This window comes from Saccoglossus kowalevskii, chromosome 1, assembly GCF_978046115.1.
Source record: "Saccoglossus kowalevskii chromosome 1, keSacKowa6.1, whole genome shotgun sequence".
NCBI lineage: Eukaryota > Metazoa > Hemichordata > Enteropneusta > Harrimaniidae > Saccoglossus > Saccoglossus kowalevskii.
This window is the reverse complement of record NC_140641.1, coordinates 30013904-30040112: the sequence shown is the minus strand read 5'-3', so window position 1 is coordinate 30040112 and position 26209 is coordinate 30013904. Positions and strand designations below refer to the sequence as shown.

The 26209-nt window shown below is 35.4% G+C and overlaps 1 protein-coding gene across 1 annotated transcript in view; it reads left to right on the top strand.

Annotated features, from left to right (window-relative positions):
• Positions 1-5820: 5820 nt before the first annotated feature.
• The window catches only part of LOC100375149 (uncharacterized), a 36005-nt gene continuing 15616 nt past the window's right edge, over positions 5821-26209 (top strand). The window contains exons 1-2 of the mRNA XM_006823868.3: positions 5821-6069; positions 11063-11146. Of these exons, the coding sequence (XP_006823931.1) occupies positions 6057-6069; positions 11063-11146 (97 nt within the window). The 5' untranslated portion in view covers positions 5821-6056. The remainder of the gene's footprint in view (positions 6070-11062; positions 11147-26209) is intronic.

Below are 26209 nucleotides of genomic sequence, written 5' to 3'. Positions count from 1 at the left end.
TTATGATGTGTAGAATTCGCTCAACGGAAGTGGAAACAATGAAGTAATCCCCCATCGGAATATACTACTAGTTTTCTAATTGCGGGAAGTAGTGCGGCTGCTACACGCATTACGCCAAAACACAGCAGACATTTTTCCTAATTGTAATTAATAGCCAGCAAAAATAGTGTCACATGATTCCCAGAATAACTTTCTGGCTTTGACACAACAATGGTTCAATTTAACATCACTCATTTAGTCTTTGTCATAAGAACAGATGGTGGTGGAAAACACGTCGATATAACATGTGCTTGGACAAGATTAACTTGAATAGTCATTCTAAATAGCGATGCGTATAGGAAACCCCATTCTTTGCACAGACACAAGATTGTTGGCAAAGCAACAACAGGTCTAGTTGTGAATGCATACACAATATGTATGGAATCGATCGAACAATGATGTGGTGCTGCTGCAAATCGATTTGTGTCGAATAATGTAAACTCTGAATATAAATGGACCAATCAATAAAAAACATTTTCCAGTTGAGGATCTGATTCAAATTCGACAGTGATAAAATGGCCAAAAAAAAATGCGAACCATGAACACTTCGCTGAAAATTCTGTAGAAAGAGCAATGACTTACCTTATGTCAAAAAAGACACGCTGTGAGAGTTGTAGAATGTAGACGGACGATGGCAGTGAAGTGACGCTATTTCGACAGGTGATGCTGCTAACAGTGGCGGATCTAGGTGGGTTCTTGGGGTCCAATTTTACACTCGGAGTTTTATACGTTGCACAAGATCCAGGATAATAAAATATTAAAATAAGGAAAAAAAAGATTTGTCGGCTTATAGAAAAACTTCTAAATACATCAATCAATTTAATTCTTTTATTTAATAGAGTAAGTTTTCAAAAAATAGACAGAGACTAATATCACTGACTAAATGTTGAGGCAATGTTCAGTGATAATTATGCTTATTTTTGGTACGTTTAATTAATTGTTATTTGTAGTGGTACATCTTGATAAAAGCTACATGGTATGATTTATCAGCAAATACTGTAAAAACACTGATTTACCATTTCAGGCATATTCAGTGGGTTTGAAATTCACGGTTTTATCTTTTAAATGTGTTCTATGCTCAATTTGACATATTCACTGGGTTTTAATTTAACGAATTTTCAGTCAGCGCATAAGCAAAATTAAAACCATGTCTATAATTAAACCCTTTACAGTACATGTAAAACTAGTAACGTTTATATGTTTAAACAATTTTGATATATATATGCCACACCACAAACTTGGTGTAGCAAAGGTAAAAACTTTGAATGGTATCAATCACCACTGCACTGAGATTAATGTTATACGGTACTCGGGAACCTATATATCTTCACAGATAATTAATAACTTGTTTGGCTCTGAGAGTGATAGCACCACAAAATAAAATGTTAATTATTGTTATAGAAATAAACTCACACTCACACCTGTCAAAGTTGTGTTTCAGTCTTCCCCAAATCTCAGAGGAACAGCATTTAATCAACAAACCGCTAAAGGCAAACAGTACAATGCTACCCACAATGCACTATTACAATGGGTATTGGAAAAGCTCAACAACTATAAGAAATACAAATGTAAGTCCTTGAAAAAGCACTTCCATGTAATTATCAAAAAACGAAAGACCAGTCAAATGAGAACTGACCGATGATGGCGCTCTCCGTCAATACCAAGAACTGTCTGACTGCTCTGTCAGGCGACCAATATGCTGGTAAAGGTAACTCACCAGAATGTGCTCTAGCATTTATAGAACACGAACACAGTTACTACTATAATGCGATATCGCTTACAATAAAGTAATATCAATCTTAATTACAGACTTCAGAACCGTAAGAGTGGTTGTTCCACGCTCAAATATAGCTGCGGTTCCGTAGCTCTTTGGTGCGAATTACAATTGAATTTCGCCCTAACAATTTCATTTGGACGTCTTCTTTTTAATTTTGTTGTTGTACGTCGAACATAGAGCTACGACATCTATCATCATTTAAAAACAGAAATCTGGCATACGTAAATTAAATCGCTTTTGCTTTCGATTACGATGATGTGACATACCTTTATTGTGAATTTATCGCTGGATGAATAACATACAAACTTTTGTTTGCAATTTGTGTTTATAAATAAGCAATAATTTGTGATATTTTCAAACAATTACCGCGGAAACCAAGCAAATTACAAGAACATAGTTGAACTCTGGTGACCTTGCCCTTTGTTATATAATATAATTCCCTTTATCATAGTTTGTTCAATATAAATATGCATTTTCATAATTAATTTTGAATACAAACAAGTTTTGGGGTTGAACTAACAGTGGGGAATCAGTCTACCGAATGTCCTTAAAAGATGTAAATATCTTACAAAAACATTGGTGCCTTATTTGTTTAATTATTTTAAGGGACATAATTTCCAGCTTTTTTCAAAGTAATTCAGATATTTTAGTATAAAAACAAATGTCTCATTGAAAAAAAAAGTGCTGCATTTAGATGTAAATAGATTCATAAAACATGCAAGATAACAGAAAATTTTAGCTGGCTTTAGTCCAAGTATTTTGTACAGGTGTCTGTCAAAAATTAATGATTTACTGAGACAAATATGAACTGCCTCATTGTGTGACTACTGTATTATATGAAAAGTAAAAAAAAAAACCCTTTATGAATAGCTATCATGTTGCAAGCTCTGCTTTGTATGCAAATCAACTTAAATAGTTAGTTGGTGTCCAGTGGAGGGAGAAGTCAACAGTACTGTTGCCTCCTGAGAATTTACATCTTCAAACACTGCAATCTTTGAAGTGCGTTTTTAAACTAGTATTATAAAAACTCTGTTCTAATAGCTGAAACATATTCCTGTGAGTTTTCATTTGTCGAATGAACTGTTTGTCAAATACAGAATACATATATTTTAGAATAATTTTCTTTTTAAAATGTGGATGAAAAGTTTTGCTTTTAATGTATTTTTTATGTATTATTTTTGATTTGATAACTTTGAACTAAACAGATTTTCTATTAGCTTCAGATCTTGATCAAAGTTTGGCACCCAGTTCATAGGAGTGCTTATATTGATTTTCTGACATCTTGTTTTCTGTAAAGATTTTATTGGTAGGTTTGCAAATGTGTATCAGACTGTGCAATCTCTCCATGAGTTGGTTTTGAAACCCAGTATGGGATTCTGAAATACATTACCAAGGATATTATTACAAGATAAATCATTTGCTTCATTGAACACATACAACAATGCATATTTCCACTGAGATCAGTGACCTTTGATGTGTATCACCAGTGATCAGTCAAGTAGAAACAGTCAAAATATTTTATCAGATTTTCTCAATTTTTGCATGATATTTTCATACAGGACATCTGTTGTTCAAACTCAGGGAAGACTTTATACTGATGAATAAGGTGACCAAGTTTGATAAAGTTTGGAATAGAATTAGTAAAGTTATTAGGCACACAATAACAATTATTAACGACGACGACGACAACAACAACGACAACGCCGGACAAAATTTTTCCCTTAATATACCTTTCCCTTCCATCTTTGATGGTACGGGCAAGGTAAAAATAGCATCTAAAACCAATTAAGGCCGATATGTATAAATACTTGTACATTAATAGTCTAGTCTATGCAACCAACAATAATGACATGCAAGAATGGCATTGGCAAAATGATGACCTTGGATGTAGCCATGTCTAGGGCATGGATATGATTTATAGTCTTTGCCCATTAATGTAATGTAATAGTGTCTATGAAGTATGTGATCATGATTAATCTTCATCATCATTTGTGATCACACCATTGATTATTCGGCATAGGCTACCACACACTGTATAATATTGAGCAGAAAGTCATGCAAGAAATTGCATTTGATTCACCACATTGGCATGGCTGGCTGTATTCATTCTTACTTTTTCATGATCATTGTTTGGCTCACTACAAGTTTCTTGTTTCTCGATTGTATGTGCTAAGATTATAACGCACAGTCCGTTATTTCAGTGAAACACGGCAGAGTGAAGAGTTGGTATCATGCTCCCGCGCTTTCGTTTCTTGCATCTCTGGTTTCTCCCATCATCCTTTGCGGTGTTGTCAATCATTGTTGCTGCGTAGCGTATATAGGAAGGCGTGATAATGCATTACATGGGGAAAACACTCATACAGGAATCATACAAATATGCAGACACTGCGTATTCTCTGTAATTAACCCAATTAGTCTCAAATAATTAATGAAAAAAGAAATACATTTTTGACGGTTAAATTCCAGGTGCGACATATACAAACATTGTATTCCGACAATATTTTGTATTTCTGAAAAGAACAACGTATTACTAAGTACATTGCTAGGTAATTCCGCAATGATTTGTTGCCTGTTGAAATAGAATATCGGCAAATATTGTTTTCCTTAATTTAAACAAGTAAAAAGACGGCATCTCAAAAATGAATCTCGTTTTGAATACAGTTCGAACACAAATTTGTGTATATTATGACTCCCGTTTGTTTCAATAAGTAAGGTATGTGCAGATATTCTTAGTCCTCAATCAACATATTTAAAATTAGGGAAAGTGGCTTTGAGTATGTTACAAGTTTGAGACTTTTGTTCACGTCCACTACGTAACCATTCATGTAGATCAATGTCTTAACAGCGTTGTTTAAAACAAAACACAGTCTCATTTCCAACTTCACTACGCCTCTACCAGTTCATACGAGAACAGTACGTTTTTATATAATAATATTCGTGTTTACTACCAACACAACAAACCTGCTTCTTCACTTTTATAAATATTTATAAATTTTACTGGCAGTTGAACCCAGCCAGCGAACAAAGTGACGTCATTCAAACATGTTTCAATGTTATTCCATTTTCCGATTGAAATTACTCGTGCCAATGTTCACAAAAAATAAGGAAATGGGTTTGTTGTGCCGTTAGTATTAAGATGTAACAATAACTGCATAAATGTACAGTGGACATCATGTGGCAAAGGTAGAGTTTAAAAGTTAGAGAGGAGAGAGTATTTTGTCCATGTAATAAGATGCTGTTGAAACTGGAATATTTGATCTGTACCCCCATGCATTTATTATATATAACGGCGAACCATTTTAATAAAACCCATAAAATAATATTGACTTGATAATGGATAATAACACGCTTTAACTTAAACTGTTACTAACGACTTATGGAATCTAAGTCAAGGAAGCATCCAATGGTCTAAGAACTGATAAAATACGAAACAAAATCTCAGTCAAATTCATTGCAAGTTCCACCCCATGAAAAGGGTATTTACATGACACACTTCACAAACAGGCGCTCGTCAGAGTCCCGGTGAGTTGGGTGTGTTGTCTTTTGATATATTTCGAATTATTTAGTATGAGGGCGTTTACAAGTGATGCCAGGGATAGAGTCGTCACATCTCCACACGCCTGCGTACTAGTATATGAACAAAAGTATTTAATACTTCACGTTTGGTGGCGCTATGCTGATTTAGGATCGGCGTTAGAAAGCGATATCGCTGCAATAAGGGATGGACCATTAAAAACTCTGGATGAGGCGATGGCAGACGAATTATACATAACATATTTTATCCTTCACTCAGTTTTGAGCTATTTTTATGATGAATTCGATGTATTTTTTTTATTTCCACCGTGTATAATATCAGAGGTTGTAAGTAATGTACTTTTAATAATATATAATAGGCGTGTAGATTAGTAATGTTGCTTATTTTATTTCCCATTGGAAGAAATCAAGCCGCACCACGTGACACATGCAAATCATGTAAGTAACCGTTCAAATCCTGGTACCAAATCCGAGGAAATATTTATGTGCCAGGCAGGAACCGGGGAGTGAGCAAAACACTTACAACAGCCTTTCTCGATATTGCGCTTCCAGATTCACAGTTCAGAGGTCACCGTTCCAAATGTTCAACACGAATGCCGTATTTATTTTGTAGCTGACTAACGCAGTTTTAACTGCGGCAGTGTAGTTGTTAGTGGGGTTAGTTGAGTTTTGATTCCTAAACGGACTAGAAATACCAGAAAAAAACATGGATTCAACCGGTAAGTATTTGAATCACTGAAAATGGGGGATCTATAGGCTGCGTTCGTTTCTATCTGCACGTAGCAACAAACATGTCGTGCGGTACTTTCATTTATACCCACAACCAACAATTTGTCAAAACCAGAAACGAAATTTGAGATGAAAAAAATGAATGAGGGCGTAAACAACAGAAATTACGTTTATTAATGTTTGAGTTGAAAAAAAAACAAACAAACAAGTGGTTGGAGCATATTGTAAACGAACAAAATCGCACAATATAAGAATAACCTTATTAGGTATTATTTCTTACGTTTTCCTCATTTTTTGGCTACTGTCACGCCCTCTGAATATGACAAGGGGCCATTAATTAGGGGCGAATTACCCGCCTGTCACAGATGACAGTGCACACGCCGACAGTCTGTCGTTACATTTAAAAGAGGAAAATTGCGTAGCTCTGCATGTCAGTAATAATGCATTTCCAGCTCTTTGGTGCTGTGTTATATTTCCACAGGGCCAAACGAATGGCATTTAAACATTTCCATAACGAGAACTCGTATCGTGTCAGAAGGACAATGCATTTTTTTTTTGCTCAGATAATATTTACTTGTGAAGAGTAAATAACAAAGCTTTACATTTTCATTCTTTGTCACTGCAGCATTTGACTAGTGGCATACCGGTAACATCTGCGTTTTTAGTTTAAAGAAATTCTGCAAAATGATGAATCATAGTATATTGGCTCAAATAGTATTCAAGAGTGCTTCAGTAATGTACATCCTTTACTGTGGAGGACATTAGTTATTGGTGGCGACCCGGGGTGGACGTTGCCCCCCCCCCCCCATGGAGCTGAAACCTTTTGTGTCAACAAAATTTGCTCCTCAAAATGCAGGAAATAGTGTTTCAGAGGGTCTAGATTTCAGATCTTGCCCCTCATGCAAAATGTTGTGCCACCTCCTCTGTTTGTGCATTAAAATACTAATATATTTGCTACATGTAATTAGGTATAGAGACTTAATTACAAGCTTATTCTAATGCATATTAATTTGTGAACATTTTTATCATGTATCAAATATTATTTTTTCCTATCTCAATTAATTGAACAATAGAACAATATCGCGTTTATGCAGTCATTATGCAACATTTTTTTTCCCTGGTATATGATTTATTTTTACATGTATTTAATATTTTTTAGCATTTACTTCATCGTCAAATTCCTAAAATACCATATAGTGCTCTGTTAGAATTTAAGCCGTGGACACAGAGGGGTTTTTGTGAACCCTGTGAAGTATGAAGATTTTATGAAATTGGGCAGTCGTGGTTTATTTTCAGTTCCTGTTCAGACAAATTCCAAAAACTTGGACTTCACCTGTGTGAATCTGTCTGTCATTTATTTTTTAAGCAAAATCAAGCATCTCCGTCAATCTCGATCCTGATCTTGGTTGTGCAAGGACAGATCATGTTTTAACTTGGTACACACCTTGGACATTAGGTGACCTTGTTTCACATCACTTTGTTTCATCATAGACCTTAGAAAAGAAGGTCTATGGTTTCATAGATCTGATTCAAAATTGAAATTTTGTTAAAGCTTTATCTTGAACATGGAAAGATCACGTTCAAACATTACATATACATCATACATCCTTGGATACATATGCATTTATTCTGTGATTCAATTCTACATGTTACATTTTTTTAAATTTACTTGAATAAGCAATTCTGCTATTCAAGAACCACATCTCGATCATGTGAGAATGGATTTTGTTCCAACTTTGTACATACATTTGATATTGTGAAACCTTGATGCACGTCTGTTTATTTGTCAGATCAAATTCAAAATAGCCGACTGGTGGCCTTTTTGTTTCAATGAATGATGTTCCTGAGCTATATCTTGACATGCCTCGATCAAACATGCTTAAACTTCACGCATGCATCATGTCACATATATGAACATTCAATTGTTTCATGATCCTATTTAAGATGGCCAATAAGCATCAGTTTTAGAACTAAAAATTCTTTAAAATCAAGCATTCTTGCGGTCCCAAAACTAAAACCAAATCTCGGTTGTACTTAGATAAATATTATTCAAACATGGTTGGTACATTGAACATAATATTACTTTGGTGATTCAAAATGGACGACTGGTGGCCATATTATTTTAATGAATGTCGTTTCAGAGACATATCTGTGATGTTGTTTATGACACATATGCTTACATACACAGATAGGGAATGTGTCATTTGTTGTTTTTGAAAAGAATCTAACAGGGTAAAATAAAATTATGAGGACAAAATTTTGTAAATGTTCACTGCTACAAGTTTTTTGTGATGTGTGATAGCTAAATGTTTTTCAAGGTGATTAAACTATTGGCAATATATTTATTTTACACATTGCCTTCTGATAGCTGAAATGTAAGTGAAAAAATAGCTTCAGCAGATGATGTTTATTATTATTTTTATCGTCATATTATTTGTGTTATTATTCCACATTTATTTTGCTTGCAGTTTCAACCTGAATATTTTAAAATTTTTTACCACTATTACAAAGAAGGTCCTGTCTCTGCTGCTAGAAACGACATACACATGAAGGCGTTCAGTTCTTATAATAACCTTGGTATTTTCCTGGATCTTTCTGTTATTTTATGGTGAAAATGGACAAAAGTCAGTACAATAAATTGTTTACGCTGTCTGTGGACATGCTTGCTTTTTCCTGAATGGCTTCTTGAAATGGCATGTTTTTATGGTGTAAGGTTAATGACCATTGCTTAGTCATAGTTCACAATACACATGTTTGCTGTGCTTGCTGATGTGTGGTGTATTGTACTGGTAGTGGAGTGAGGATCTTAAATTTGATGGAACATAATGACACTGTAAAATTTTTATCGCAATACTATTATTATATTTTGGAATACCTGGTTTTACGTAGCAAGAAAATGATGCATGGCATGAGCTCTATGGTGTCATAGCAGAAAAAATATATATACCCCTGTAATGTTTTGTGCATTTTTGCATCAACAGTGATTCTTCCAAATTGGATATGCCTTTCATATCACTTTCAGACTAAAAAACTAACAAACATTTATTCAAAAAACAGTTGGTTCAGACATGTTCAATATTTACTCTATTAGCAACATTACAAAATACTAATTTTTTGAAAACTAATTGCATCAGGTCTGATCATGTACATAATTTTTTTAAAACACTGAACCATCAACTGAATATTAAAATTAATATGCTGTATCATCTGGATTTCTGAAGCAAATATGTTGATGTACAGACACCATATGTTTGGCTTGCATATATACAGCAATATATAACTACCACACCCAACACCAGGACGTATCTGATACATATAAAGTGCACTAGATTGGTGACCCTGGTAACTCTTCCCATTTTTATATTTTGTCCCACCTTCACCTGTATCTCAAGTCTAGACATGGCTGTACTATTACCTAACTAATGTACTAACAGCACCTGCAGTGAAGCATAGTGTTATAATTAATGGTAACAGCCATTATGTTATGGGCACATTCCTTGATAATTGTCAAATTATGAATCTGTAGATGTACAAACTGCATTTTGAAAAATGTGTCTTAATTTCTTTTATTCATTTAATTCGATATAATGAAGAATGCAAAAACGCATCAAAATGCACTATTGTAGACACATTTTTCAATGCAGTTTACAGTTAAATTACCTAGAATGTGCTGTGCTCTATTTGATTAGAATGATATGTTGTTATAGTCTCCATACAGTGTTGTAGCATTGGAAATTTTTCCTATAATCATTTGCAATAAGGATGGACACAACTAACAAACTTTTAACACAGGAATATCCTAAATTAGTTCATATTTGAAATTTTTGTACCTTTATATGTACTTACCTGGTAGACCAGTTTTCTATTCAAAATGGCTTTCATCAGTGTTTCCATGGAAACAAGTTCTGGTGCCACCTCTTTTTATTTTTTATTTGATCAAACTTATCACTCACTGAAATTGTAATTTTTGCAATTTTTTTGGTAGCCACGTTCATCCTTTAATGTGAATGTTCTCTTAAAGCAAAAAACAGTTTTTGCTTCTTGTTCTAGAGGAAATTGATATGGTGATGCTGTTTGAATTTTGTTCTTCTATTGACAAGAAGCAAATCCTAATTTAAAGTTGTATTATCTGCTAAACTTGGTTGAAGTCTTTAATATATGCAATGAATTGAGCTAAGAACCAAAATCAGTAATTCTGGTATTCACAAGTTTATGCATGTTGGAGCTTGACACTCAGCAGCTAATGTATTTTTTTTTATCTGGACAAACTAAAATCCCATCATGCAATGCAGTTTTGAATCCTGCTACTAATTACACTTATCACAACTAGCCCAGGAAGTGCGAAATATTCAGTGCTCTTTGGATGCCGTGGCAAAAAATGACATCAATTTATAAGTAAGACTTGAAATGCACAGGTACTGAAAATAGCTGTTCACTGAAATGTTTCAGATCAAAGTTTGATTTATTCAGAACGCCAAATTGAATTCTTGGTTGGTTGCTCATGTCATTGGATACACTAAGACACTGAAAACTCAATCACGACCAAATTTTTGCAAGCAACTTGAGCAATGTCTTGCAAATACTGTAATTGTTGCATTTGGTGGCACATACCGTAAAATCTGTATTAGAAGCCGCATCCCTAATAGAAGTCGCACCCATTATTTTTGAATAATTAAGAATCAAAATGTCACCATTTCTCATATGTGTAGATGCTCTATTAGAAGCCGCACCCCCTCTTTTGCATTGTACTATTTTAATAGAAGCCGCGGCTTTTAATACAGATTTTACAGTACTACTTCATATATCAAGGCTGTAAAAAAAAATATTTGATAATACGACTGAAATAGATATCTGATTATGTAACTACTTTTTGCACCATCACGTTATTTATTAAAGATGACTTTTAATTTAGCAACAGGTGATTTTCAACACACCATCATTGTTATTTTCTTGACAATCTTTCTTTAAATCTTGTGTTTTCAGGCATAGTGAAGACATTTGGAATGGTTGCCGTGGAAGCGGTGGTAATTGTCGCTGGGCTGTATCTGTTGAATAGAAGATTAAGGGGTAGGTGAACTTTGACCTTTCTATTTGATTCATAGCACAAACAACTGGCATTATTTTGATTTTCTAAAACCGAAAGAATGACTGTGGTTCATTCAGTTGGTTTATTTATACATGTCTGGGACCTAGCCATTGTTCTTACTTTTTTGGTCATGTAATGTGTGACAATACAAACACAATGCTGGCAATGTTACTTTTTTTAATCTGTATGCACAACATTGCTCATAGATTCATTATCCTTATGTTGTGGCAATACATGGCATACTGTAAAATAATTAATTTCCACTTAAAATTTATTTTACATTCAACTCATCAAAAAACAATGAAAGTAAACAGTGGTGTAGCCAATACATGGCATATACATATAGTCACATTATTACAATACCTGGTGAACCTCTATATGGTGTGGCCAATACATGGCATATTTGTCACATTATTACAATACCTGGTGAAGCTGTATATGGTGTGACCAATGCATGGCATATATGTCACATATGTCACCTGGCGAAGCTGTATATGGTGTTGCCAATACATGGCATATATGTCACATTATTACAATACCTGGTGAAGCTGTATATGGTGTGGCCAATACATGGCATATATGTCATTATTACAATACCTGGCGAAGCTGTATATGGTGTTGCCAATACATGGCATATATGTCACATTATTACAATACCTGGTGAAGCTGTATATGGTGTTGCCAATGCATGGCATATATGTCACATTACAATACCTGGCGATGCTGTATATAGTGTTGCCAATACATGGCATATATGTCATTATTACAATACCTTGTGAAGCTGTATATGGTGTGGCCAATACATGGCATATATGTCACATTATTACAATACCTGGTGAAGCTGTATATGGTGTTGCCAATGCATGGCATATATGTCACAATACTTGGCAAAGCTGTATATGGTGTTGCCAATACATGGCATATATGTCACATTATTACAATACCTGGTGAAGCTGTATATAGTGTTGCCAATACATGGCATATATGTCACATTATTACAATACCTGGTGAAGCTGTATATGGGGCCAATACATGGCATATATGTCATAATATTACAATACCTGGCTAAGCTGTATATGGTGTTGCCAATACATGGCATATATGTCACATTATTACAATACCTGGTGAAGCTGTATATGGTGTTGCCAATGCATGGTATATATGTCACATTACAATACCTGGTGAAGCTGCATATGGTGTCCAATACATGGCATATATGTCACATTATTACAATACCTGGTGAAGCTGTATATGGTGTTGCCAATACATGGCATATATGTCACATTATTACAATACCTGGTGAAGCTGTATATAGTGTGGCCAATACATGGCATATTTGTCACATTATTACAATACCTGGTGAAGCTGTATATGGTGTGGCCAATACATGGCATATATGTCACAATATTACAATACCTCGTGAACCTGTACATGGTGTGGCCAATACATGGCATATATGTCACATTATTACAATACCTGGTGAAGCTGCACATGGTGTGTCCAATACATGGCATATATGTCACAGTATTAAAATACCTGGTGAAGCTGTATATGGTGTGGCCAATACATGGCATATATGTCACAGTATTAAAATATTGGTGAACCTGTACATGGTGTGGCCAACACATGGCATATATGTCACATTATTACAATACCTGGTGAACCTGTATATGGTGTGGCCAATACATGGCATATTTGTCACATTATTACAATACCTGGTGAAGCTATATATGGTGTGGCCAATGCATGGCATATATGTCACATTATTACAATATCTGGCGAAGCTGTATATGGTGTTGCCAATACATGGCATACATGTCACATTATTACAATACCTTGTGAAGCTGTATATGGTGTTGCCAATACATGGCATATATGTCACATTATTACAATACCTGGTGAAGCTGTATATGGTGTTGCCAATGCATGGCATATATGTCACAATACCTGGCGAAGCTGTATATGGTGTTGCCAATACATGGCATATATGTCACATTATTACAATACCTGGTGAAGCTGTATATGGTGTTGCCAATACATGGCATATATGTCACATTATTACAATACCTGGTGAAGCTGTATATAGTGTGGCCAATACATGGCATATTTGTCACATTATTACAATACCTGGTGAAGCTGTATATAGTGTGGCCAATACATGGCATATTTGTCACATTATTACAATACCTGGTGAAGCTGCATATGGTGTGTCCAATACATGGCATATATGTCACATTATTACAATACCTGGTGAAGCTGTATATGGTGTGGCCAATACATGGCATATATGTCACAGTATTACAATACCTGGTGAAGATGTATATGGTGTGGCCAATGCATGTCATATATGTCACATTATTACAATATCTGGCGAAGCTGTATATGGTGTTGCCAATACATGGCATACATGTCACATTATTACAATACCTTGTGAAGCTGTATATGGTGTTGCCAATACATGGCATATATGTCACATTATTACAATACCTGGTGAAGCTGTATATGGTGTTGCCAATGCATGGCATATATGTCACAATACCTGGCGAAGCTGTATATGGTGTTGCCAATACATGGCATATATGTCACATTATTACAATACCTGGTGAAGCTGTATATGGTGTTGCCAATACATGGCATATATGTCACATTATTACAATACCTGGTGAAGCTGTATATAGTGTGGCCAATACATGGCATATTTGTCACATTATTACAATACCTGGTGAAGCTGTATATAGTGTGGCCAATACATGGCATATTTGTCACATTATTACAATACCTGGTGAAGCTGCATATGGTGTGTCCAATACATGGCATATATGTCACATTATTACAATACCTGGTGAAGCTGTATATGGTGTGGCCAATACATGGCATATATGTCACATTATTACAATACCTGGTGAAGCTGTATATGGTGTGGCCAATGCATGTCATATATGTCACATTATTACAATATCTGGCGAAGCTGTATATGGTGTTGCCAATACATGGCATACATGTCACATTATTACAATACCTGGTGAAGCTGTATATGGTGTTGCCAATGCATGGCATATATGTCACATTACAATACCTGGCGAAGCTGTATATAGTGTTGCCAATACATGGCATATATGTCACATTATTACAATACCTGGTGAAGCTGTATATGGTGTTGCCAATGCATGGCATATATGTCACATTACAATACCTGGCGAAGCTGTATATAGTGTTGCCAATACATGGCATATATGTCACATTATTACAATACCTGGTGAACCTGTACATGGTGTGGCCAATACATGGCATGTATGTCACATTATTACAATACCTGGTGAAGCTGCATATGGTGTGTCCAATACATGGCATATATGTCACAGTATTAAAATACCCGGTAAAGCTGTATATGGTGTGGCCAATACATGGCATATATGTCACAGTATTAAAATACTGGTGAACCTGTACTTGGTGTGGCCAATACATGGCATATATGTCACAGTATTACAATACCTGGTGAACCTGTATATGGTGTGGCCAATACATGGCATATATGTCACAGTATTACAATACCTGGCGAAGCTGTATATGGTGTTGCCAATACATGGCATATATGTCACATTATTACAATACCTGGTGAAGCTGTATATGGTGTTGCCAATGCATGGTATATATGTCACATTACAATACCTGGTGAAGCTGCATATGGTGTGTCCAATACATGGCATATATGTCACATTATTACAATACCTGGTGAAGCTGTATATGGTGTTGCCAATACATGGCATATATGTCACAGTATTACAATACCTGGTGAACCTGTACATGGTGTGGCCAATACATGGCATATATGTCAAAGAATCACACTAGCTGTAAATATGCAAATTATTATACAAAATTAAAATTTTGTGTCTGAATTATGAAGATGCAAATGCAGTCATTGTATAATTTAATATTTAAACAATAATGATTTTCTCACAGTAACATAAATATGCCAGTGCATATAAATTGACACATCCAAATAAAAAAAAGATAAATTTGGGAGATTATTGTTGAAATATATTTACTTGCAAATAGAGGTTCACATCTTGTGATAATGTAAAGCTATTTCATCATGAAAACCTTTAATTCTGATATATTGGGGATTTATGAAATGACATTATATAATTTAATATTTTGGATTATCTTTTTCCCATTTGTCTGTGTTTATTGCACCGAGGTACATGTCAATAGATTTTTAACTCTACAAAGAATTTATTTTGATAAGATGCTCAAAAAATTCATGACTGCTTTAAATGTCAATTCAAAACAGAATGTACCAAGTATGGGCAAACCCTGCTGTCATGTTGAGATGATCTGTTTCCTTAATTGAACATGAACTTGCGATATCGCCACATACTAGACTAATGTATACTTGTACCACAGTTCCTCTGTGATAGAGGGACTGTGCTTGTACTATCAGTTCAAAATACATCCCATTCTGAGTGGTTAAGTCACTAAACTCTATCAAACCCCACTCTTTTTTTATTATTAAGCGAACAGCTTAAAATGATTCATCTCGAAAAGATTTCAGCTGGTACATTGCTTGGCATCCCTAATATGTGGTTTATAGCAGTCTGAAACGATCAGAAAGTATCTTATGTTAGTCTTATTTGGCATTGTGCCAATTCTTTTATATTAGAACAGAGTAGCAAGAGTAGTCATTTAAATTTCGGCTTACTTTAAACAGTAAACAATGTGTGTGTGGTATGTGTTGCACAAACACAGGCTGCCAGTGTGTTACTTTGGATCCAGGTGTTCCTGAATAGACTAATGTATGAAGTATTAGATCTGTGAGGGAAGCTGTGTGGTGATATATGCAAACAAATGATACTGAGTGATGCTGACAACAATTTTTTTTTTTTTTATCAATATGGAGTGGGAGGTGAACAACTTAATGGAAAAGCTAGTTTATTTTGTGCTGCAAATGAAGTGATGCATTTTCTGGGGTAATTGTCTGAAATTTTCTGCAGAGCCCGAGGATTATATTCTTTATTAATATGGTTATACATGTCATCAGTCTCTTATTAAATCACTCCCAAAAGCATTGTGCCAATTTATGAAAATTATATCATGCCATTATATTATATTATGGATATAGGACTACTATATATAGTCGAGGAGCTGACACCAGCTCAGAATGACTTCGTTGCACCCCCAGTACTTTGACACTTATTTGACACTTATTTTGAATAGAGGAGTACCTAAGGAACATTTTAAGCCCTGTTGTACTTCAAAAAGCTGGTAGCAAAGTCTTGTAACGAGCCTTTGAAGTTGGCATGGTCACAGCGCCCCAAACCACTAATTATTGTATAGTATAGTAATCAGCAAACGATATTTGGGGTTGTTCATCTAAAAACTCTGTAGTGAACTGTTATGGGATGACCACATCAGGTACATATATTTGTTATCCTATAATTAGTCAGAATATTTAGTCAAAGGTCAAGGTCAATGTCAATGTCAATGTCATGAACTGGCATTGTAAAACGACAAATTGCTCTGTTCAAACTGGTAATTTTAAATTAATGAGCCATTTAAATAAATAGTAAAGATATATATTTGCTTCTATAATATGTTTGCTACAAAAAGTACATGTTGTACTATTTAGAAATCATTACATTCCTTAAAACTAAATCAGTTAAAGCTATGTAAAACCACAAAACGTTGATTTGTTGTGTCTCTCTAATGAGTAAAGTTATATTTATGTATAAGCAAAACAAGCGCATGTACGTTTTGTATCTTCTATTACGAAACTCTCCATTCTGTTATCTACTATTACATGAAACTTATGAAATGCATGAAACATTTTCTTTTGTACACGTGTTTACTAATTTATCAGTGACTGATGGTTTAATTTTAATTCACTTAAACGGTAGTGATTGGTTCGACGTAAGTGGCAAAGGCAAGGAATATAATGTAGCCAAATATAATAAATTTTGATACTAGGGCTATCCACTTATGCACAATTGGGCAGTATCAAATAATTGGATGTCCCTGAAAAAAATTCATGAACATTAACGTTACGTAGCTATCACAATACTCAGGACATTCTATTGGCTATTTTAAAGTCATAAAAGCTTACATTCAGGACGTTCATACAGTTGTAGCTTAGAAAGTTATATTATAACATGAAAACAGTAACAATTATGGAAATAATTGAAGTACATTTTGTTTTGTAAACTTGTATAACGCTAAATATAATACAGAATACAAAGAAGGATAACGCATTTGTCTTCTTTGTGAGTTGTACACTATACAGATATGATGAATGTAAATATCATGGCTATAATAATATAAAAGTCGAATTACATGCGAAATAATAAAGAATTTCAGTGAACGAATCTAATTATTGTAGCAGCATAGAATGAAGTTAACCATAAATGATAGTTGAATAACATCTGGTGGTAATATGTATTAACCACATCAAACCCCAAAATAGACATTAACATATGGGATTTACTGTATTGCATTAGCATCAGTTATCTTCATCAGAATCATCCTCATACACAGTTGTTTTGATATTTTGACACAATTCTCCTGCCATACAGAAACAAGCCTCAGTACAAGGTAGATTATTTGCTCTGCATTGACAGAGGTCGATCCTTCTGCAGGCTGACTTTTTGCATTTGCATGACGTGAGTTCAAGTAATCCACTTGGAGCTGGTTCTTTTGACATGAGCATTGGGTTGATATTTCCACCAACTGAGCACCACCATGCCCATCTGGAGATGGAAGGTTCTGGACTGCTTTCAATGACTGTTTCCACACCAACGCCTGGTAGTTTGCCCTTTGAATGTGGTGCTTAAGGCTATTTGATGTAGGCAGCAAGTTTTCATTTCTTTGTCGCTTTTGACAAAATAACCAGTAACGAGTTTCATCAGCAGTATTACCAACATTCTGTGTAGAATACATTGCACACACGACTTTTTCAATCTCCGAAATATGATCCAAACATATTTCTGTGTTTTCGCCCAGTTGAGCAATACTCTCTTGGTATATCACTGACTTCTTAACAACTTGCAGAGCCTTCTTTTTGCCTATACCCAATAGTGCACTAGTGCTATCACACCCTGTAAGGGAATGGAATCCTGGGAGAGAAGAGCACAGCTTTGGACCAAATCTTTCTGTGACTGAATGTATTGGTATGAATCTCTTTTTATCTTTCACACCTGTGGAAAACCATAACTCTGGACAACTAAGTGACCTCTTTGCGTATACACTCAGCACAGCAACATCTGTATCAGGTGATTGTATGACAACTCTTGAGTATGTGTTGGAAGCATGTGCTGCATGAAGGACAAGGCGTGTGTCAGCCTCCTCATGGTCAGATCTTAGAACATCAATGGGCTGTACTAGATTAGATGATATGGCCACAGCATCCATTCCATTCTTAAATCCACCAGCGAGAATGACAGTTTTATCTGCAGTCAACATTTCTGGACCAATATGACACAATGTTTCACATAAATATGCAGTTAGGTTAGTTTTGTTGACAGGATTGCTGATATACTTGCTCCATTGTCTAGGTATAGGTGTGTTAGCACCAGAAATATTGACTTCCAGAGCAGTTGATGACCCTCTCTTAACACGTTCTACTGCTTTTATAGAATCTTTTCTGTCATATCGGTCAAAAACCACATCTACTCTGGTGCAGAGATCTTGAGACAGTGGTGCTGTGAATATATACCAGTACTTTTTGGCCAAGTTTCCAAATGTAGTTGTACCTCCTGATTTGGTCATTTGCACTGTAGCCATCCCATCGATTATATATGCTGTCAATATTGATCTGTCTGAACTAGGCAGTTTTGGTTTAACTTCAACTTCCTTCTCAAGTTCAGCCAACAAAGTGCTCTTATTATTTTTTCTTAGAGTTCCATCCGAATGTGCCAGTGCAAAAGGAACTGCAGATAGTTCATATGACAGTACCTCTTTCAGATCAACATCCCGGGTTGTTGCTGCAATTATCAGTCTTCCAAACAATTCTCTATCAGCAATCACATTCTTAACTTTCTCATCTTTTGTATTCACTGCTTTCTTTTGTACTAGATTTGCAAATGTTCTTAATTTCAAATGTGGTAATGAATCCCAGAAGCTTTTCACCTGTGAATTGAGCCGTTCTTGAATGAACTTATTCATATGCTCTTTACCAATTTCCTCAGCATACAGCATATTTGGTCTCATTTCTGGTGGTACCACAACTCCTGTGGCAATGTTAACAAGTGGTAAGCACTCGCTATCTCCCACAAGTGTGAATGGATTTATCATCATCTCTAATGTGAATACTGTCAGAAGTTTCTGCACATCACTTTCATCTCTCGTCAGACGCTGTCTTCCTAATTCCTTGTGCACATCAATAGATTCATTCATCTGCAGACCACACATGTCTTTTGTTGCAGTTGTTATGGCTGCCCTCTCGTGACTGGTGAGAAACCATCTTTCTAAGGCCCCTGGCTTTTGAGTAATCCCGATTATCCCACCACGTTTCTTGGAATCCAGGTTGACAGACTGTTCCAGGGCCATATCTGTCCAAACCTGACTGAAAGGTGTATTCGAGCGACTAACAGGGTGATTTCCCTTCATGAACTCTTGATATACCTGGGGGTGAGTGTCTGGGAGTTGATTCATGTCAGCAATATATATGGGCAACCATCTTGAATAATTGGTTCTATCCATGCAGTAGAAAAAAGGCACCATTCCAGCAGTAGCAGACAAGTGTAGCTTCCAGTCTCCAGTTCTCTCAGCACGAATAAACAAAAGCAATAGTTGAACCATGTCAATATAAGAGTTCCAGAAAGCAAAGAGATTTGACTTTGACACTGCTTCTGATTTGAAAGACATGAAATTGTGTTGAATGTCACGTAGATCTCTGCACAACTCTTCAAATTCCTCAACTATTTCACCTTTCTTTACAGCTTGATCTCTGAATATTTCAATCTTTCTGTCTAAACTTCCCACTCTTGTCATATCTATCTTGTGTTCAGGTGCCATGTTCAGCTGCCATTGGGAAAATGACTGCCACTGTAAACGCAGCATGGTTTTCATCAATAGTTTATTAGCTCTAACACCACGATTGTAGGATTTACCATTTAGTAGAGAAGATGCTGTGTTAGCGCCATATGTGTTAGATTCTATGAGAAGATCTTCTGGGCATGAGTCTGCAAAGCGCTTCCCTATAACAGCCAAGTAGTTGAGAGCTATATGGAAACCACCCATTCTGATCACAGTATCATTAAACTCTTCTCCATGTCTCCACTGCAGTTCCTTTGCTTTTACATAAATTGCCAAGTCGAATGTGATTACTGAATCTGCCTGTCCCAGCACCTTCATCATTTTCTGAACTTGCTTCATGACTGTATACACAACACTAAATTCAGTTGGAGAACCTGCAATCATAGGGCAGTAACCAATCTCTGTGGTTGGTGGTTTATTACATTGAAGTACTTGTGCATTAAAGGAACTCCAGCTAGATACTACTTGTCTCTCTGGATTAGACATAGGTTTGATATCCACTTCAAACAACTTAGTAGGACACATGCGGAGAATTGCCCATGTCAGATCCATGGATGATGGACTTTCTTCCAGGTCTTTGTTACGTTGGTACCATTTAACATTGATGGTGTTGAAGAGGTCTGTGACAGTTGGTCTCTTACCAAATACTCCACACTCCAGAATATTATGAACATAGTCTGTTTCAATTAAGGCTTTTCTTCTGACAGTATGATCTGCATGTACAACTCTGAATGGCTTTGGACCAAACTGCCCCCTTTGGTACACAACCATTGTAGTAGAGTGGGTGGTTTGCTTGCCATCTAAAGTTTCTTCAATGATATCGTTGTTATCTGCGGCCATTTGGACAAATGCATTAGGAACAATATTGGATAGGAATAACAACACCAGTATTCTCTGCCTGGGCTAAAAAGTGCCAAGCTTGTGTCAACCACCTCAATATCATCATAAGACACACAATGTCCCATGCGGTTCAAGATGATAACAGCTTGTTTTGACCCAGTCAGGTGCCTCACAGTCATGGCTAAACTGATATGTTTAGGCATTTTCTTCCTTCCATGCGTTGCACAGTGTACAATATCTTGGCTAATCATGATGATATGTCGCTCGTCTACTTCATTTTGACAACATGAACTACGATTACCAAACCCATCAGTCTCTACATCCTTCTTTGTAATCAGCCATCTCAAAAACCAGTAAAGGCTTTGCGGAATTATTTCTTTAGCTCTTCTATTCGAGAGGTCCTCAATGTCGACTGGATTGGTATTAATTCCATTGCAATCTGTCAAATCACCCTTGATAATTTGTGCAGCATGATAAAGCAACTGTATTGAGCTTTCTGCATTCCTAGGTGTGGTTCTTTCACAGTTGGACATATCCATGGACTTACTTGAGCAAGTAGTAGCTGCAGCATTAATTACATCCTGCAGTGATATATCACTGGAGTAAACTAGTTGTGGCTTGTTTGGGTTTGCTTGCTGATGAAAAACTACTGAATTCTGAAAATGGTTCTGTAGTCTTTTCTTCAATCGACTAGAGCGATAATCAGATTCAATTCCATTCTTTTCTAGATAGGATTTAAAGCGAGTTAACAAATAAGTCATGGTATAAGCCCTCCCACTAATAATACCTGGTTGTATCTCTGATACGAATTCATGGAAAGACTGTGAATATAAATCTTCATCTACTGGTTCTTTGTATGACTTACAACTCACATTACGTTTTGCTACATGTACATACTGGGCCCTGCATAAATGGTGGTATTTAGCCTCAGCAGCTATCAGATCAATATCACGAATTTTAGTAAGCATATCTGCATCACCAGATTCTTTAGCAGCTTGTTTTATAGCATCACATGCAGAAAATGTGGTTATAGATATTATTTTTTTTACTTTTCTGTTGTATCTCTTTTGGCAGAACATGCACATTGACCAATCCATTGCACACGATTGAGACCGCACTGACCTAGAACTAGTACTTGAAAGTAAATCTCCCTGTTCTGGATTGTGACCCTCAATAACATTAGGAGCCAGGCTTAATTGCCTTGTTTTTGAATGTTTAATATTATGTGCACTTGTGTATTTAGCATAACAGTTTCTGTGCCACACAATGTTTTGTTCAGCAAGTCTATCAAAATCCGGATCCAATCTTTCATGAACTTCATCTCTTCTTTGTTGGACAGCCTCTTTAAACTTTGCAACACCATTCTCTGTAGCCTTGCTTACAGTTTCTCTGCTATCTTCCTGACATATGACACATTTGCTGTAGTCAGTGGTCTTGATTCGTTTTGAAGGAAGAAGAGCAAGAAAGCTGTCATCATCACTGCTGTCAACATCCATTGTACCTAAAAATACCACCTTGGGTTGATATTCATATATACTTTTTATAAATATATGTAACAATTTCCTTTAAGAACATGACAATACTTCAAATAAATAAATAAATAAATTAAGAAATTAAGAAAGAAATAAAGAAATTAAAGAAATAAATATTTATTTATGTATTGAATATTCAAATAAGTATTTCAAAAATGTTGATTATTTAAAAAATATCACATAACGGCTACAATAACAATAATAAATTCATTGCTTATAAAATACATATACTGTTGATTAATATTTATGTTACTATACATAATAATTCTTTTAATATACCTGTACTCGTTAATTTATCTTATATCTCCCACTACAAGTGTTTATGTGTTTGAAGGTGACAATTATTTAATAAACCTGAAATAACAAAACATGGTATATTCTGATATGATTCCAAATACATGCAGCATTTTTAAACACCATGTATATTACTTGCGTTTATCTAATCCTAATAATTGTAATACCTAAGACAGCACATTATTGGTAGTTATATACTATAAAATAACACGATGAAAACACTGGCTGCACATATTACAGCATGCAATCCCTTGTACACACACAGTATGCCAACTACCATAGCTTGGTAGCCTATTATGAAAAGAATCTTATTATTAATTATGTAACCTAATAATCAAAATCGAGGCATGTAATCTCATTATTGACCTTGGCATAATCTTGATCTATTGACCTGTTTGTGGCGGAGTTATGATGTACGATGGCATTAAACATGCAGGGTCTCACAGTCTGTAGAGTAAAGCAGACAACAATTCAATGTATTGCCATCCATTAGCTGACCTATGACCTGACCTTTGACCTATATTTTAGGCCAGATGCATTGTAGGCCTAAGACATGACCTAATAAACACACACATCAATGTTTAGTGATCATATCTTAATTATTTGTGAAGTTATACTGTAAGTAGTGCAGTGTCTCTTTTAACTCATCTGCATAAATACCAATCAAAAACGACCTGGAGCCCCGTGAACATACCCACTTTCAACACCCATAACACAACTTTGCTGCCAGCTTTTTATATTACAACAGGGCTTAAAATTTTCCCAAGATGACCCTCTAGGTGAAAATATTTTCAAACCTTTTAAGTACTGGGGGTGCAACGAAATCATATTTCTAGGCCACTTGTGGAAATTGGCTCCTTGACTAATATCTTGTACTCTATTTGCATATTTGGTGGAGATGCTATCATGTGATTGCATGTGTATGCCATGAGTTGAGAGGTTTTCCCACAAAATTACAAATAACTATAATATTTAGACAATAATAATAATAATTATTATACATCTGTCACCGTAACGCCATAAGTTACAGCGTGGCGTAATTTTGCGGTATTTTACAAGGTATTTTCATTCTACCATATAGGAAATGTGAATTCCAAATATGGAATGATTACGTGTAAGCGTCCTCTAATTTTTATAAAGTTATTGTGTGATAAAGTTATTATAATTATTAGAATAATAAAAAAAACATGGCTGCCACCAGAGTTTGACTGGGTTCAACACAAAGAAGTTTGCTGATTCTGTTCTAAACATTTTGGATTTCAGCATTCTTATGCTGCACATCGGTCGATATTCTAACTGTACTGTCTTTGTACTGTTTCCTTGTAATAACCTCATAGTTTATTACAGTGTATCAGGATTTCACTGCCCAGATTGATTTTTATTTTTATCGCAGTGAGAATATATATTAAAATCAGTTCAGTTTAATTATGACTAATTTATGATAGTTTTTTAGTCCCCATTCGGACGGGGTCCGAAAACGGGGACTTATGTTTTGCCCTGTGTGCGTTCGTCCGTCCGTCCGTCCGTCCGTCCGTCCGTCCGTCCGTCCGTGATCACCTGTATCTCGAACATGCATGGACCGATTATGTTCAAACTTCACTCATACATCACACATTATATAGGACATATGCACATACATTTTTTTCATGATCCGATTAACGATAACCGAATAGCGGCCATTTTAAGGCCGAAAATGCATCAAAATCGCACATTTTTACGATTCCGGACCCGGATCTCAGTTATGCATGGACGGATTTCGTTCAAATTTGGTACATACATTAAATATAATAGGACCTTGATGCATGTCATTTTTTTTTTCGGATCAATTCGAAATGGCCGACTGGCAGCAATTTTGTTTTAAAGAATTCAGTTCTGGATCCGTATCCGAGACATGTCTGGATTGATCAAGTTCAAACTTCACACACACAAGGTACATCATGTCACAAATATGTATGTGTATTTGTTTCATGATCCCATTAACGATAGCCAAATGGCGGCCGCTTTAAGGCCGAAAATGCATTGAAATCGCACATTTTCACCATTCCGGACCCAGATCTCAGTTATGCATGGACGGATTTCATTCAAATTTGGTACATACATTAAACATAATAGGACCTTGATGCACGTCATTTTTTTTTTCAGATCAAGTTCGAAATGGCCGACTGGCAGCCATTTTGTTTTAAAGAATTCAGTTCTGGATCCGTATCCGAGACATGTCTGGATTGATCAAGTTCAAACTTCACACATCATGTCACAAATAGATATGTGCATTTGTTTCATGATCCGCTTAACAATAGCTGAATGATGGCCATTTTAAGACCGAAAATGCATTAAAATCACGTATTTTCACAATTCCGGAACCAGATCTCAGTCATGCATGGATGGATTTTGTTCAGATTTAGTACAATGTGTTGTACATATGCAGGTGCATTTCGGTCATGATCTGCTTTGAATGTATATGTCACTCAAATATGAACGGAACGGGGACGTGTCATTGACAATGACTTGTCTACTTTGTGTGATTTCCCTATTATTTGTTCACAGTATGTTATAGTATGCGTCAAGGCTGCATGTCTTATTTACAATTAGTTATTTATATTGTCATATTCAATAAGATTAACTTTCTCCTATAAGCAAGGCAGCTGATAATGATATTCATAGGAGATGCTTTATCACATACTACTTTGAAATTTGATATGATATAAATAAATACATAGTGCAAGCAAAATATGTTTTCAAAAATATGAAAATATGTGGATGTAAATAAATGAAATATTAAAAAAAAAAATGTGTATAATAATTCTATTAACAGAGGTCATTCATTTTGCGATAGCAGTGTATAGTGTTAGTATTTAGATTATTACTGAAAATATTACTTTATAACGTCAGTAGCAATGTACAACATGATGTAGGTGTTCATTAACCTATGCTACCGGTATTGAAACTGGGTGTGTACTGTAAATGCATTAATTATTAAAATGATTTTAATTTTGATATTCTTGCCAGTTGGGGGAAATTATTTGAATTGTTTATTATACAAAATGCAGTGGAACCTGTGGTTTCGATTATAGTAGTGAATTTAAATCAAAAATATTTAAATATTGTGGAATGCACAATCCTGTTAGAATAAATAAATACTTTCATATTATGGAGAGGAATTTGAATTAAGACATGGATGTGTTTTAATGATAGGAAAAATTAAGTAAAGCTTGATATTTCACTGAAAAATAGGATACCAGCATTCATAGATTCATGTTTATGAAGATGGCAAAATAAATTATAAAATCAGATTCTACTAAAAATACATTTGTAAATCATGACCCAGAGCTGTCTGCCATTTTGTTGTTTGTT